This window comes from Callorhinus ursinus, unplaced genomic scaffold (assembly GCF_003265705.2).
Source record: "Callorhinus ursinus isolate GAN/ISIS: 27379988/994484 unplaced genomic scaffold, GSC_fseal_2.0 scaffold18, whole genome shotgun sequence".
NCBI classification, from domain to species: Eukaryota; Metazoa; Chordata; class Mammalia; order Carnivora; family Otariidae; genus Callorhinus; species Callorhinus ursinus.
The window spans coordinates 11,462,886-11,480,389 of NW_027397080.1; the positions used below are offsets into that span (position 1 = coordinate 11,462,886).

Here is a 17,504-nt window from a genome sequence, read left to right on the forward strand (position 1 = left end):
TTACTTTGTGCCAGGACTATGCAAAGAGCTATGCATATATTAGCCCACTTAATCCTCACAATAATGGTTTTCTATATAAGAAACCTGAGGCATAGAAAAGTTTAATGTCTAGCCCAAAGCCAACAACTGGTAAATGACAAGGGTCCATCTGAGTCCAAGTCTTGGTGCTTCACATTATGTTAACTCTCTGCTGCTCCTATACTCTGGTTGAGGAGAAAATGTCCAGAGAGAATAAAGTGACCTTCTCTCCTGATCTTTTCCAGCCTATGAACTTCAAGAGTGCCCAGACCCAGAGCCCTTTGCCAATGGCATTGTGAGGGGAGCTGGCTACAATGTTGGGCAATCAGTGACCTTCGAGTGCCTCCCAGGATATCAGCTGATTGGCCACCCCGTCCTCACATGTCAACATGGCACCAACCGGAACTGGGACCACCCCCTGCCCAGGTGTGAAGGTATGTCCCTCCCTCATCCCTGGTGATTCTTCCTAAGGAGACTGATTCAGAGTACTCCCGTGCTCCATGGAATCACCCATGCTGGGGAGTCCAGGCAAACCCTGTCCATCCTGTTTTCATATGGAAGGGACCCAGCCTATCCAGGGAAAGAGTCTTGGGGACAGACCTCTGGGCCAAGCTTGGGAGGACCTGGAAGAGATGTAGGCCACAGCCAAGGGAATACCTACTCAGCCCTTGGGAAGATCCAACCCCGTCAGAAGGGAAGACTGTAATTTTATCTCTTTCCTAAGACTTACACCTGTATATCCAATTCCTTACTAAAGAGCTGCACTTACCAGAGGCATCTAAATCCTAATATATTCAAAAGTAAAGTCATCATCTTTCTGCCATTCAACGGAAGTCCTCATTAGTGAAGGGCACCTCTAGTCACCTGGTTACTCTGCCCTTACTTGGCACCTCCCTCTCGCCTATCTGACTTAATTCACTGAGTCTTGATAATTCTACATCCTGATTACCTTCCAAATGCATCCACTTCTCTCTCTGCACTGCCTCTGCTTTTACCCTGCCACCACTCGGATGAGGCTCCTCGCTGGTCTCCCAGTCTTTGGTCCTGCATTATTCAAACCATTTTTCACAGCATAGCCAGTGTGAGCCTTCCAAACCATCAACACACTCCAGACCCTGCCCTGCTCAGAAGCCAACAGGGCATCCCCATCTCTGTTGGGGTAAATTCCAAACCCCTTCGTGTAGCACACCATGTCCCTCTGGGCCTGGTCCCTGCATACCTCCCAGTATTCTCCACTCTCACAGATTTTATGTCCAGCTAAGCTGAAGTGCTTTAGTGGTCCCAGTGTGCCATGTTCCCTTGCCTCTGGTTCTTAGCACATGCTGTCCCTCCCTCATGGAACATCGCTCTTCTCTCTTGCCTTGTCTACTTAGCCTTGTCTAAATGGGAACAATACCAAGAATCCTTCCCTACCCTCACAAGCCTGGGTGAGGGGTGCCCCCTGTTGCTCCTGTAGCATTCCATGTTGATGTGTCCCCCCGCCCCCCGGGCTGGCATCTACAGAGATCGGTTTACTTAGCTGTATCCCAGTGGGCTGTGAGTGCTACAGAACAAAACCACGTGCTTGGTATCTTTGCTCCCCTTGGTCTCCCCAGGCTGTGCCTGACCCTGACACTGAGTGGATGTGCAGTGTGTGTAGGAGGAATGGTATGTCCATGCATACCCCTTTCAGGACGCATATCTTCTGCCTGGAGGCATTGGGATTCTTTCTCTTCACTCTGGTCTGCCCCCATCCAGACGTCTGCTTGTTTCCCCGTGCCAGCCAAATACACTCATTATTCTGGACCAGGGTTTGTTTGTTTGCCCTTTTTTTCTCCTCCCTGATGACTAAATTGGAACATTATGGAGATTTCAAGGCCTCTCCATCCCCCTACCCAAAGCCTAGATGAGAATGAGCCTAAAATTGGGTGTCACTTTTGGGGGACAGGAAAATAGGGAGAGAGGATCATATCTAGGCAGCAAATGTCTTCTCTGTGAGCTAAGTGCCAGGTTGGACATTTTACATCCATCAGTTCACCTAACGGCCGCCACAGTCCTACAAGGTGGGTGCTCTTATTTCCATTTTACAGGTGAAGAAAGAGAGTAAACTACTGTCTAAAGTCATCTAATTAAGGTTTAGCCATGATTTGAACCCAACCTTAGCTTCACCACAAGAATCCTTATCTCTTAGGTCAAGACCAAAAGTACCACTCTGGGCACCTGAGTGGCTCAGTCAGTTAAGTGTCTGCCTTCAGCTCAGGTCATGATCCCAGGGTCCTGGGATCGAGTCCCACATCAGGCTCCCTGCTCAGTTGGGAGTCTGCTTCTCCCTCTCCCCCCACCTGCTCGTGCTCTCTTTCTCGCGCTCTTGTTCTCTCTCAAATAAATAGTTTTTTTTAAAAAAATCTTAAGGAAAAAAAAAGAAAGTTTAAAAAAAAAAAGTACCACTGTAAGAATCTTAGAGCAAATAAGAAGAGAGAAAGAAATAGTTTCCTATTTTCTTAGCTCATCCCAGCAAAAGTACTACAGCCCCGATCCTGACATCTGTCCTCCACTCCATTCCTAGGAAAGGAGAGAGGAGTGCTTTAGTGTGTCCTTCTTTCTGGGCAGGTCTTATCCACAGGAAGAAGAGGGGGGCTGGGGACTGAGGCTGGCCCACAGAGGCACCTGCACTGAAGATCAGGGGCTGGATGGGGAGTGGTGTGCTGGGGTTGGTGGGGGAAACCACGCACAGTCATCCTCAGCCGCATCACCTCTCCCCATCCTGCCTGACCTCCTGGAGCAGAATAATTTGTGCTGGGTGCTGGCACTTCGTAAGGGAGTCATAAGGGAATTTTCAGGTGGGGGGTGATCTCCCACACTCATCTGTGTTTATGTTCCCTCCCTGGCAGTCCCCTGTGGTGGGAACATCACCTCCTCCAATGGCACTGTGTACTCTCCTGGCTTCCCCAGTCCATACTCCAGCTCCCAGGACTGTGTCTGGCTGATCACCGTGCCCATTGGTCATGGCATCCGCCTCAACCTCAGCCTGCTGCAGACAGAGCCCTCCGGAGACTTCATCACCGTCTGGTAGGGCCAGCTGCCATGTCGACAGCCAATTAGAAAGGGGCATTAGCTGGGCTTTAAACTGGGTTACTCAGCTTTTGGTTCAGGAAACCAAGAGCTGAATGGTTTTCAATGGTGGTCAGCTTCCTGGCTTTCAAATAAACAGAGTAAATGAGGGCTCAGTTTCAATTACCCTCTGTGACCCCTTGAAGGGAGAGGAATGGAAGAACAGTGGTTTCCAACCCAGAGTGCTCCTAGGGGTCAGAGTACCAATGGGCGGGTGTGTCAATAGGAATGGTCGCAGATACACAGACTTTTCTCATTTTTTCCAGAGTCCAAACCAAAATTCTACATTTACCTGGGATAAGCGACCCAGTTTTGGGGTGGAATTCCGTAAAGTCCCACTGGTCATCTCATGCTAAACAGTATTGTCCAATACAACGTTGTGCAGTAGCGGAAACATTCTCCATCTGTGCTGGCCAGTACGGTAGCCAGCGGCTACAGGTGGCCATGAGTACTTAAATGTGACTAGAGTGACTGAGGAACTGATTTTTTAAACTTTATTTAATTTTAATTAATTTAAATATAAAGAGCCACATGGAGCCTAGTGGTTACCAAATTGACAGTTCCACTCTGAGTGATAGAGTTAGAATATCTTGAAGTGACTTTAAAATGGGAGTACGAGTTATGAGCCAATAAGTGTAGTCTCTTAGACAGTTCTTCCCAAACCACTGGACCTTTGGACAAATATATAATTTAAGGATTCTTTTGTTTAGGGGTTACTGCCATTCTGGGAATCAGCAGGGGATAGTGAGAGTCTCTTCCCAAAATTCCCAGGGCTGGATAACTGTAATCAGACTACCCTGGGTTAATTCCCAGTTTCCTTTCCAGGCAATGATTAAGAACAGATAGGAGGGACTAGATACGTTTCCGGGAAAGAAATCCTTTGCCTAGAAAGGCAACATGGGTGTGTGTCGGCTTGGAGACAAGGAAGTGGGGCTGGCATGGAGAGCAGCATGAACTCTTCCTCAGCCGCATCCTACTTCTGCTCAGAGAGAACCTGCCCAGTGGCTCCTGCTTCTCAGCTGAGACTGTTGCCCCCAGGAGCCCATTACAGAGGCTGGTGAAGAATCAGGTGAACGAGGAGTCAGTGGGTGCTTTGCCAACTCTATCAGCTCTGTTGGCAAACTGAGTTGGGAGAGATTAGACGGAGGTGCACAGGGCATTGGAGAAAGACAGTGTTGGGCACAAGTAGAGTCACAGCCTCCCACTCCAGGTGACTGTTAAGGCCACTGATGGTAGAGGCAAAGCAAGCAGCCATGGTGACTTGCGACATACCAGAACATTCTTTCCTACGTGCAGGGATGGGGCCCAGCAGACAGCTCCACAGCTTGGAGTCTTCAGCCGGAGCTTGGCCAAGAAAACATTGCACAGCTCGTCCAACCAGGTCCTGCTTAAGTTCCACCATGATGCAGCCATGGGTGGGATCTTCGCCATCGCCTTCTCTGGTCAGTATGGAAGCCTGGCAGGGGAGGGAAGCACCATGCTCTCAAGTCAGGGCCGTGCTTGATCCCTGGTTCCACCATTCCCAGTCTCGTGATTCTGAATGAGTTACATAGCTTCTCAGCCTCAGTGTCCTCAGAGTTATAAGAGTTAAATGTGTTAACCTACATGAAATCCCCCAGCACAGACCTCCACACTACTAGGGTAGAGAGGCACACGGCACTGATCTTGGTGCCGAGTCCAAGCTTAGAGGCAGCAGGATGAGGCTTCTCATTCCACTCATTCACATCAACTCACTGGCTGGGTAACCCACTTACTTGTTCCCCAGCTTGTCCCTTAGCACCTTCTAGAGGGTTGTCCCACTCCGAAGGAATCCAGGGTCTCTGCTGACCTCACAGGAAGTACTGTGCACAAGTGAAGTCATGGAGAATTCAAGCAGGAGGAGCATGAACAATTCAGGGTGGGCTTGTCCTTCTCGACAGCCAGCCAGTTTTCTTCTAAAAGTCCAAAGTTACGGATCTGGATACTTCCTCATTTTTGTTACAGTGGAAACAGCATTGAAAAACTTAAAGAAAGTTCTCTGTGGGCTTGTGTCCCATCTATAGAGTAATCCTCCATATTACAGTTTGCAGAGCATTACATGTATTTGAACTGGAGCTTGACTTTATTCCTGGCTCCATCTTACAGACACTGGATTTTATCAGATTTTTAAATTTTTGCCAATACGGTGGATGCATGAAATAGCATTTCACTCTTATGTTAATGATGAGGTGAGCATCCTTTCATATCTTCATTAACTATTCATGCTCTCTTGCTCTGTGAAATATCTGCTCCCCATAGAGCTTTCTTCCTCTGAGGAGAGAAAGATAACAAACAAATAAAGAGACAGATGAAATCTTTGCAATTTGTAATAAGTTGCTATGAAGGCAACAAATAAGATAGACAAAAAGATGAGGAACTCTGCTTCATGTAGAATAATTGTGGAAGACCTGTCAAAAGGCAATATTTGCAATAAGAACTAAAGAAAAAGAAGGAGGTAGATTTGTGGAGACTGGGGAGTAGGGACTGGTATGCGAGAAAGAATGTCTGGCATTCTGTAGGCAAACATTAGCTTTAAATGAATTTCTTCTCATATAAGGACTAGTAAGTAGAAATGAAAAGTACCTTAAGGAGAGCTGTGAACAAGATTCTACAGTATTTTCTTAATGAGATAATCAGACTTGAATTACAGAGAAAAATGTCCTTGGAAACATGTAGTTTTGGAAATAGAAATAAATTTTGGAAAGCATCTGCTTCCAGCATAAAAGTCTAGACAACATGGACTCCAAATAAGAGATAACTAAAAGGGGATCTAAATGTCTTCTCTTCCCTTCCTGAAAAATTCAGTCCCAAAGCTGTTAAATGGGATGAAGCAAAGTGGGAAAAGCAAAGAGGAGAGAAGCAAAGAGGAGAGAGGGGGTCCGCACTGAGGGGCGACATCTGTACAGAGACCGGGCTGGCCTGGGGTATCAAGGCTCTGAGCAAACTGACGGAACATCCGTGTAGGGTAAGAGCCCCAGCAGAGTGAGAAGGCGTCCACACAGAGGATCCATCAGACTCCAAGGTGGGAGAGCAGGGAATTCACGTAAGGGAGGAGTGGCAGTAGAGATGGGGACTTGGTTCCCTATGGGCGACTGATCAAGTAAGTTAATAGATTAAGGACAATCAAAAGTAGGTGTCTCACTAAGAGAAGAGGGTTAGAAATGTGGCAAGAGCAAAAATTAGAATATACCCAGGGAACTGGATTGGAATTGGAGGTCTGAGTTTGAGCTACGGTTTTCAATATGTACACATAGATACAGAAGGAGATCTGGGTATAAACGTGGGTGTGCACACGTACATGTGTTCCTTAGCTCTTTCCACTAAGAGGGCTTGGAAACAATGACTCCTCGATAGCAATGAACACACCTAGCTCCGGATACTGGTTTCAAATACCATTTTCCACTAAAACGGACCAGAACTCCTTAAAGAAAAGGAAACTATAGGAACAAAAATACGGGCAGCCCAGAATGAAACGGTAAAACCGTGACCTACAATGGCTGTTGCCCAGTTGGCTGCCACTTGACATAGCGCAACGAGCCCGCCCCACCAGTTAACATGTTAACCAGTACTGGAGTCCACCTACGCTGCATCAGGGCCTCACCGCCAAGGGGAGCAAGGGGAGTAGGGACAAAGTGAAGTGGAGGAGTCCCGAATGTCCCCCCGCCCTCGAGTTCTTTAGCAATGACATGGTAGATACAGTGTGTGCTCTGGGGGGAGGAGGGAGGGATTGTCTATAAAACACCGAAGGTCATGCACCAAAAGACTAGCAATAGTTGTGCCTGGGTGCTGGTGGGACTTGGAGAGTTTCCATTTTATTGTTTTTTAGTATTCCACCAGCTCTCTGCATTGAGCAGAAATGTGTAGTTTTTTAAAAAATATAATGGGAAATCTACCCCAATCAAACGAGCAACCACAATATATTAAACACTCAGGCTGTGTTGAAGTGGAGGTTTCTTTTTACTGATTTTTTTTTCCTGAAAGTTAAGTGTGTCTAAGAGGATATTTTTTTCAGAATTTGAGACCCTTTATTTTTTCAGTTTTATTGAGATACAGTTGGCATACAGCACTGTGTAAGTCTAGGGATACAACATAATGACATGACTTACATATATTGTGAAAAAATCACCACAGTAAATTCAGTTAACAGCCATCATCTCATATAGATACCCCAAAAAAGGGAACTTTTCCCTTGTGATGAGAACTCTTAAGATCTGCTCTCTCTTAACAACGTTCAAATATACCAAACAGCAGTGTTAACATCATGTAACACATGATATCCCCAGTACTTATTCATCTTCTAACTGGAAGTTTGTACCCTTTATTCAATTCCCTACCTGGAAAATATACTTTAAAGATATGCACGTGGCCGAGATTGAAAGATATCAAATTAAAAAAAAAACTTTATAAGGAAAACGTTAAGAATTGGCTAAGCAGAAGGATGCCTGGGTGGCTTAGTCAGTTAAGTGTCTTCCTTCGGCTCAGGTCATGATCCCAGGATCCCGGGATCGAGCCCTGTGTCAGGCTCCCTGCTCAGCAGGGAGTCTGCTTCTCCCTTTCCCTCTGCCCCATCCCCAACTCATGCTCACTCTCTCTCACAAATAAACAAAATCTTTTTTTAAAAAAAAGAAAGAATTGGCTAAGCAGAATGAGCAGAAACTTCATGCATCTACAAATCCAAAGAGTGCCCTAGATAAATATAAGCAGAGGATAAACTGTGAAAATATATTTAACCGGCAGAAGTCAGTCTTTTCTTTTTAAGAGAGGGAGAGGAGGGTTGGGGGAGAGGAAGAGAGAGAGAATCTTAAGCAGGCTCCATGCCCAGTGCTGGGCCCTACCTCACAACCCTGAGACCATGACCTGAGCCAAAATCAAGAATCAGATGCTTAAGTGACTGAGCCACCCAGGCGCCCCCAGAAATCAATCTTAAATATGCACCAGGTTCTTCAAATTTGTAAGAAAAATAGGGGCAAAGGACTAATAGAAGGTTAAGAAGAAAAATCCAAATAGTCTATTAATCTATGAAAAAAAATAACTTATTATCAAATGTCAATTTAAGAAAAAGAAATGCTACCTTTTTTGTTGTTTTATCAAGTTGACAATGATTAGAATTGATGACTGCTTCCCCCAATTGGCTCTGAGTTCCATGAGGGCAAGGACTGTGTTTTGTTTCCTCTTGCATCCTCAGTGCCTAACACAGTGCCTGACCCAGGCTAAGGCCTCCACAATCATTAAATGAATTGGATGGAAGAATGATAGTACCCAGTGTTGGAAAAACTGCCACTCTGTTGCTGATATCAGTTATAGCCATTTTCCTGGAGAGAAAAATGGAAGCATACATCCAATGCAGGCATGGTCCTCCCTGGTTTATGTTAAATCACAGTTAAAACTTCGTGGTTACCTCAAGAGTGCCTCTTGGTTTTAATACCTACATTTCCTGAAGCTTCTGTGTCTCTCAATACAACATTTTTCAGACAACACATCTATAGAAAAAAATTGGTTAAATCATCAAAATATAATACAACATTTTTTAATAAAACTATATGCAGGAAAATTCTCAGGTTACATTCCAACTGCAATTGGTAAAATGTCAGGATCCCAGGTGAACATTTGGAATGCGTATCTGCATTGCTGCTGGTTCTGAGAGGTTATGATAATGTGATGTTCATTGTGAACCATACTGTACCCCCCACAGTGCCATCCTGAACACATGCCCACATTACCCTTGTTTTCTGGCTAGGGTTTCTCGATGCATCATGCTGAGAAGGCTCGCATGGTGTGCTACGGTATGCAAAGTGCATGTGCTACAATGCATAGAGCCGCTGTTTTGTTATAGCCATAGTCATTCTTGGGTGGTCAAGCAGTAATGTTTCAAGTATTTAACTTCTAGCATTATGGTTTGTTGCATATATATGTATCTCATTATTTTAAATACTTTCTGGATTTGGGATTACCCACTGTAATTTTTTCCCACTTGAAGTCCTGGGAAATAGGCTCCTAGTTAACATCCTTACACGGAGTTTCTGATTTCTGGAAGTGGGTTACTGATGTTCAGTAGGAGATGCTTGTACTTTACAGAGGTCATACAATTTAATCATTCCTATTTTTTTCAATTTTTTATTTAAATTACAGTTAGTTAACATGCAGTGTAATATTAGTTTCAAGTGTAGAATTTAGTGATACAGCACTTCCATACATCACCTGGTGCTCATCACAGGTGTATACCTTAATCCACATCACCTATTTAACCCATTGCCCCCACCCACCTCCCCTCTGGTAACCATCAGTTTGTTCTCTATACTTAAGAGTCTGTTTCTTAGTTTTGCTCTTTTTTTAAACCTATGTTCATTTGTCTTGTTTCTTAAATTCCATATATGAGTGAAATCATCTGGTGTTTGCCTTTATCTGATTCATTTTGCTTAGCATAATACTCTCTACCTCCATCCATGTCATTGCAAATGGCAAGATTTCATTCTTTTTGATGGCTGGGTAATATTCCACTGTAGTGGAATATTATATATACCACATATATATACTATATATAGTATATATATGTGCATATATATATACTATATATACAATATATATATACACATATATATACTATATATAGTGTATACACACACACACCATATATATGCCACATCTTTATCTATTCACCAGTCGATGGACATTTGGGCTATTTCCATAATTTGGCTATTGTTGATAATGCTGCTATAAACATTGGGGTGCATATATCCCTTCAAATTAGTATTTTTGTATCCTTTGGGTAAATACCTAGTAGTGCTATTTCTAGATCGAAAACTATACAAAGAACTTATAAAACTCAATACATAGAAAACAAATAATCCAGTTAAAAAATGGAAAGAAGACATGAAAAGACATTTTTCCAAAGGAGACATCTAGATAACCAACAGACACATGAAAAGATGCTCAGCATCACTCATCATCAGGGAAATACAAATCAATACCCAACTTTTACATCCACATGGATGGGACTGGAGGAGATGATGCTGAGTGAAATAAGTCAAGCAGAGAAAGTCAATTATCATATGGTTTCCCTTATTTGTGGAACACAAGGAATAGCAGAGAGGACATTAGGGGAAGGAAGGGAAAAATGAAGGGGGGGGAATTGGAGGGAGAGATGAACCATGAGAGACGATGGACTCTGAGAAACAAACAGAGGGTTTTAGAGGGGAGGGGGGTGGGGGGAGGGGTTAGCCTGGTGATGGGTATTAAGGAGGGCACGTACTGCATGGAGCACTGGGTGTTACGCACAAACAATGAATCGTGGATCACCACATCAAAAACTAATGATGTATTGTATGGTGATTAATATAACAAAATAAAATTAAATTTAAAAAAATCGCCTGGTAAAGAAGAAAAAAAACTACAATGAGATACCACCTCACACTTGTCAGAATGGCTAAAATCAGCAACAAAGGAAACAACAGGTGTTGGTGAGGATGCAGGGAAAGGGGAACCCTCTTGCACTGTTGGTGGGAATGCAAACTGGTGCAGCCAGTCTGGAGAACAGCATGGAGGTTCCAGAAAAAGTTAAAAATAGAACTACCCTATGACCCAGCAATCATTCCTAGTTTTAAAAAAGGAAGAAAAAAATTCATAAAAGATGCATGTATAGAGAAAGATGTTTATCATAGTTTTATTTTAAATTGCAAAACTTTGGAAACCTTTACAGTTAATAATAGAGCATCTATTAAATTCTAGTCAGTCATGACAATCCTTATGAAGTCATTTCAATCATTTTTTTAGAAATTTAATTACATCGGAAAATTCTTGCAGTATAATAGTAAGTACACAAGGATCGATGTAAAGTTTGTAAGAGAAAAATAGATATGCAGAACGTGTATACTCTAAGAATTCACAGTACAGGGTTAACAGTGGTTATCTCCAAAAGGCTGGTAGATGAGTTTAATTTTCTTCCTACTGTTTTTGTAGAAAATCTCATATTTTCTCTAATGACAATGCATTACATTTGTAACTTTCTTACAGAGAATGTTCTTTGTAAGAACAAAAAACACAGTGGGGTTTGGGATGATGTATGGAAGTGTTATATCACTAATAACAGCAGTAGCAATGGCAACAGCAGCTTGCACTTACATAGTACATGCCAGGTAGTGAATGGAAACCAAGCTATGAGCCCACACTGAGCTTTGTCTTGGTAACACCATCCATACACAGTCCAGTCTCTGCCCAGAGGAATGTTTTCCAGTGTAGAAAATCCACTGAAGCCGGAGATGTTTGGCCAAGGGTCAAAAGGGAAACTAGCTGGCTTTAGTGGGCACTCGCATGAGCTACACTTGGTACTTAGATGCTATGGAAAGAATATGGGACTTGAGAGCAGCCAGACCTGGATTCAAGTCCTATGGCACTCACTTCCTGTGTGACCTTGGAGAAGTAAGTGAAGCTTTCCGAATCTCAGCTTTCTCATAAAGAAAGTAAGAACACCTCGCAGGGGGATCAGCCATCATGAGAATTAAAGGTGACAGCGTGTGAAAGTGCCTCACATATAGTAGGTGCTTGGGAAATGCTTCTCTCCCATTCCAATGCTAGTGACTATTGCTGACTTCTTAGATTCTCTCTCCTTTATCGTTGGTGTTACTATATGGCTCCTGGCTTTTGCATCAAAAACAAACAAAAAGAAAAAGGATGACAGCAGATAAGCAAAACAGTACTTGGCTAAACTTGCCCTGTGTGCAGATCAAGTCACTAGTATCTGTGTGAGTGAATGAGGAATGAGAAGGTGAAGTATTGAACAGGTGAATGACAACAGGCCCGGAGAATGATGCTCTTACACCAATTTGTCTGCTTCTGTCTTTTCAGCTTATCCACTCACCAAATGCCCTCCTCCCACCATCCTCCCCAACGCCGAAGTTGTCACAGAGAATGAAGAATTCAACATAGGTACCCCCTCCCAAACCAGCAAGGACTGGGCAGGCGAGGAGGGGCCAGGTCAGGGTGGGGCTGGCCAGCAAAGTGCATCTCTCTCTCCCGTCCATGGAGAGAAACGGTAGGCCCAGTGCAAGATGGCTGATGTTCTGTCAACTGAGTCTGCTCCAAAAATACAAACACTTCCTTTTAGCCATCACTAGGCAGAGGAGACAGGAAGGCAGTTTTCTTCTGTGATTCAAGTCAGTATGTTTTTGAGAAATAAATCCACGCAAGGCATTATAAAAAGTTCCTGGAATGTGGAAGCTCAAGGCTGAGCTGTGAGAAGCAGGTAGCAGTTTTCTGGGTCATTTGATTGGAGCTGACCTGATTATTTAAGTCTGAAAAGAACACAACCCACCACTGATTGACTTGCCTGGAAGTGGGTTTAAGGACTAAGGGGAGCCCCCTCCAGACTTCTCCAGGGAATCCCCATGTTGGTCTCTCTTTGGCAGGTGACATCGTTCGCTACAGGTGCCTCCCTGGCTTTACCTTAGTAGGTAATGAAATCCTGACCTGCAAACTTGGAACTTACCTGCAGTTTGAAGGACCACCCCCAGTATGTGAAGGTAATTGCACAGAGCCATGCCTTTATGGGCCTGAAGTTCCTCCAAAACGTAGCCTTTATCTTATGCCTCCCTATCTCCCCAGTCCCTGCCCATAAAGTAAGAGGTCATTTGGTGAATGTTTGTTTATATATGAATGAATGATTGTTCTAGAGAAATTCTCTGTCCTACTCTTAGGTCTGGGCTACAAATCGCCATGGTAACCACGTGTATCTTTGTCTTCCTTTTTTCTAACTGGTATTGTCTGGAAGTGGCACACTGATCATTAGAAGGAGGAAGTTCTGGAACCTCAGGGAGAGGTGGGCTTGCACACCAACCTAGCCCTACTGGAGTGCAGATGTGCTCAAGGTCCTGTGTGCTGAACTTCATTCCAGTGTGACACCTTGACAGAAAATGGGAATTGGCTTCACCAAGTGATCCTTACTAAGACCAAAAACGAACTCTCCACTCAAAAAGCATCTGACCTAGGACAAGATATTTAACTGTCCCATGGCTCAATTTTCTCATCTGTAAAATAAAGATAATAATATTACTTATGCTATGGATTTATTGTGAGGAACTAAATGGATTAATAATGTAAAGCACTTTAGAACTATGCCTGGCACAGAGTAACTGCCCAATGGGGGTTATTATTTTTACTAGTACTACTAGTACTACTACTGTTTTTACTAGTACTACTAGTACCACTACTGCTTCTGGCACTAGTGCTACCAACAAATATTTAGTAGTCTATGGAGAAAAGGTCAGCTTCTCCCCCACTTCTCATAAGGTGAGGGTAGAGAATCCACAGTATGGATTGTTAGTGAGAAAGAAAGAAGCTGCAGCCCTAGAATTAGCTGCCCCGATACCTTGAGAAATTCATTATCTCTGAGTTGAGCTGACCTACCCACACACCAAACAACCAGCCCCCTATAAAAGTGGACTTTAGCTTTGATCCTGCTCTGGAACGTCTCTGCTTTGCTCCAGCCCTAGTTCCTCATCTCTGGCTGTTTCTGTGTCTACATGGCTCCAGCCTTCTTGGCTTTGCTCCTATCCTTAGCCTCATGCTTCCCTCTAGGACTTGGTGTCGTACTTGGCTTCTCAAGATGTGACCCTTTGCTGGCTTTTTTATAATAACAGCTTTATTGGGATAGAGTTCATGTAGCATGCAACTCATCCATTTAAAGCACTTCAGTGATTTCTAGTGTATTCAAAGTGTTGCAGCCATTAGACAAATTTAGAAGATTTTTGACACCTCAAAATGAAACACTTTACCCATTAGCAGTCAGCTTCCATTTCTTCCAGCCCCTCCCCCCAACACACAGTTCTAGGCAACCACCAATCTCGTTCATGTCTCTATGAAATTGACTGTTCTGGATATTTCGTATAAATAGAATCCCACAAGAATTTTTTTGTATGCTCAGGAAATAAAAATAAAATCTAATATTGGTAAAGAATGGAAATATCTACCACATTCATTAAGAAAAAAATGAATACAGGTAGAATGGTTCAGACGCAAAAAGTAACAATGAGCTAAGAAATCAGTAAAATAGGGTAGTAAATCTACACAATATTGACCATAGTAAATTTAAAAATATACACACACAACTAGACAAATAAATGGCGTTGGAAGAAAGAAAAAATGAGCTCAGGACCCTTGCTTGTTGAGGAGAAGCATAGATATTGATTAACCTTCTATGTTAGTTAAATATATAAATTAAAAATAAAGCTTAAATTTATGGATAGTTTTTTGAAATTATGGATAACCACGGTATGTTTAAGTTCTAAGTCCATAATCAAAAATAAAGATAAAGAGAACTCAATTAATCCAACAGAAACATTGAAGGAGAAAAAAAATCATGGTAAACAGAAAACACAAAATAAGGTAGAAAATCTAAGTGCAAATATATGTGTAACCATAGTAAATATAACTGAATAAAACTGCTAATCAAAGGAAAGAGACTTTCATATTATTTAAGTAAAAAAAAAAAGTTTAGTTACAGGCTTTCTATAAACTTAGACTTGAATATCTTCGTCTGCCTCCCTAAAGACATAGCTAGAAAGGTATCACTCATCCCTGGTATGAAACAAAACTTTGAAAAAGTAGTAAGTACTAACCTCTAAAATCTGGTGTAGCAAAAATCCATCAAAAATATATAATAGTCATAAACTTCTATGTACCTAATAATATAGGTTTGAAATATATAAAGGAAAATTGACAGAATTTTAGAGCAAATTCATAATTACAGTTGGAGATTTCCACACACCTCTTTCAATGACACACCAAAAATAAGTAGGTACATATAATATTTGAATGATATGGTTATGTCAGTCAGTAAATCTTTGCTGCATAAAAACCATGCCAAAATTTAGAGGTTTTAAACGGTAACCACTTATTTCCTACAAAAGATGCAGTTTAAATATAAATGCCAGATAGATTGAAAGAAAAAGATGTATCATACAAATGGCAAACATAAGAAACATAAAGAAATTTTGGATAATACTGCAAGCAAGGAGTATTACCAGAAGTAGATTTTAAAATGATAAGAGTTAATTGCATTACAAAGGATATATACGTTATGTGCAGATGATAAAAGAGCTTCAAAATACATGAAGGAAAAACAGAACTGAATGTGAAAAAGAAAAGGCAAACTACAGAATAAAAGAAGATATTCATCATACATATATTTTTTAAAGGACTTGTATCTAGGCTATGTAAAGAACTATAACAACTCAATAATAAGACAGTCCAATAAAAATATGGACAAAAGACTTGACTAGACACTTCACAAAATAAGATGTATGAATAGCCAATAAGTATATGAAAAGATGCTGAAACATCATTAGTCATCAGGAAAATGCAAGTTAAAACCTTGATAAAATACTACTGCATACCCACTAGATTAGCTAAAACTTAACACTGAAAATACCAAGTGTTGACAACAATGTGGAGCAAGTGGAATTTTTATACATTGCTAGTTGGGATGTAGAATTATACAGTCACTTTGGAAAACTGACTGGTAGTTTCTTTCAAAGTTAAACATACACCTGCCCTACCTCCCAGCAATTATACTCCTAGTCATTTTCCCAAGAGAAATGAAAACCCATATCCACAAAAAGACTTGTATACGAATTCCATAATAATCCCAAACTGGAACCGGCCTAAATGTTCATTAATAATAAATACAATGAATTAATAAACAGATTGCTATGATTGCTACAAAGCAATAAAAATAAATGAAGTGGTAATACACAAAATACCATGGATTGACTCTTAGAAACATTATGTTTAGCAAAAGAAACTAGACACAAAAATAACATGTCTGATTCCAATTGCATGAAATCTAGTACAATCAAAACTAATCTGTTGTTAAAGAAATAATATCAGTGATTTCCTGGAGCATGGGACAGGTCATACTAATTGCAGAGGCGCATGAGAGAACTTTCTGGAGTGATGAAAATAATCTATATCCTGATTATGGTAGTGGTTACACAGGTATACACATTTGCTAAAACTCATTAAACTGCACACCTAAAATCTGTTCATTTATTGTACATAAATTATATCTCAAAAATTTTGAATTTTAAAAAGAAGTTAAATGAGTTATAAAACAGAAAAACAGCCTTACTGATCAATAAAAAGAAGTACCTGGAACAAAGAGTCGCAAAATAATCAAACCATTAGATAAGTTAAACAAAGGGAGAAGGCAGGAATATACAAAAATAAGAAAGGGAAAGTGGGACATAACCACTGAAGCAAGAGAAAATTTTAAATTATGAAACTATCCTGTACAAACCTAGGCCAAAAAATTAATGATATGAATGATTTTCTAGGAAGGTATAATTTAATAAAATGGACCCCAGCGGATAGAAAGTTTATACTTTCCTAATTCTTTAAAAGAAATAGAGAACGTTATCAGAGGAAACCCCATCAAAGACATCAGGACCAGATGATGGTTTCATGGAAGAATACTACTAAACCTTCAAAGGTCAGACGTCTTGAGCATAATGGGAAAGAAAAACTTGTAAACACTAATGCCCAGATCTGGTAAAGTTGCTCACAAAAAGGCAAACCTGTGGACCAATCTCATTTGAGAAAGCATGCCTATTTCCCCTCAGTGGGAGAGTTTCAAGTAGAAAGGGGAGAGCTTCAAGAGCAGACCTGGTACGGGCTAGAGTGTACCATGAAGCCTAGGGGAATGTAAATATCACCACACCACACTTCAGGGACCTATAGGTATCAGTTTAGTGAAATCAGGAGCATTTCAAAACCGAGGCTGTTTTTCTCCAAGAAGCCATTTGTTTTTCTTTCCCGTTTACAAAAAAAGAAGGAATTACTCTCTGGAGAAGCTAGTTAGTACCTTTCAAAGCTACTCAGAGAGGGAGTACCTGGCTGGCTCAGTTGGTAGAGCATGCGACCCTTGATCTCAGGGTTGTGGGTTTGAACTCCATGTTGGGCATAGAGATTACTTTTAAAAATAAAGTGTGTTGCAAAGCTACTCAAAGGAATCCGAGATGAGTTGTGTGAATTTGGGGCACAGCAAGCATTTTTGTCTGTTAGCCCAGACTCAGTGCTGATCAGCAAGCCCCATTTCTGTGAAGGCAGAAGGTTTGAGGGAAGCAGTGGAGATGGGTGGAGAGTGCATGGCTAAATCTCCTCCCCAGAAGAGCCACATCTCAGATTATGATCCGGGGATTAGGCCTTGGCTTAGCAGTTCCAGAAACTCTCCTTTATCAGTGTCCTAGAATCCAGTACATTCAGGAAGCCTGTCTAAAGGCACATACAGCAAAATCCCAATTTCTCCATTTGTAGTGATTGGGATACTTGCCACTACTGCCTGGGGACAGGCCTCTTTCAAGGTCCTGAAGAAGTTGATTCGGTCCTCA

The 17,504-nt window shown here is 41.8% G+C and overlaps 1 protein-coding gene and 1 long non-coding RNA gene across 5 annotated transcripts in view; one reads left to right on the forward strand and one right to left on the reverse strand.

Annotated features, from left to right (window-relative positions):
* Positions 1-17,504, forward strand: part of CSMD2 (CUB and Sushi multiple domains 2) — a 598,617-nt gene that overhangs the window by 510,415 nt on the left and 70,698 nt on the right. The window contains exons 42-46 of the mRNA XM_073902955.1: positions 264-452; positions 2,889-3,066; positions 4,405-4,550; positions 11,968-12,048; positions 12,528-12,641. Of these exons, the coding sequence (XP_073759056.1) occupies positions 264-452; positions 2,889-3,066; positions 4,405-4,550; positions 11,968-12,048; positions 12,528-12,641 (708 nt within the window). The remainder of the gene's footprint in view (positions 1-263; positions 453-2,888; positions 3,067-4,404; positions 4,551-11,967; positions 12,049-12,527; positions 12,642-17,504) is intronic.
* The window catches only part of LOC141374424 (uncharacterized), a 37,014-nt gene continuing 24,130 nt past the window's right edge, over positions 4,621-17,504 (reverse strand). For all 4 annotated transcript variants that reach the window (XR_012381299.1, XR_012381296.1, XR_012381295.1 and 1 more), the window contains one exon: positions 4,621-5,397. This is a non-coding gene — a long non-coding RNA (uncharacterized lncRNA). The remainder of the gene's footprint in view (positions 5,398-17,504) is intronic.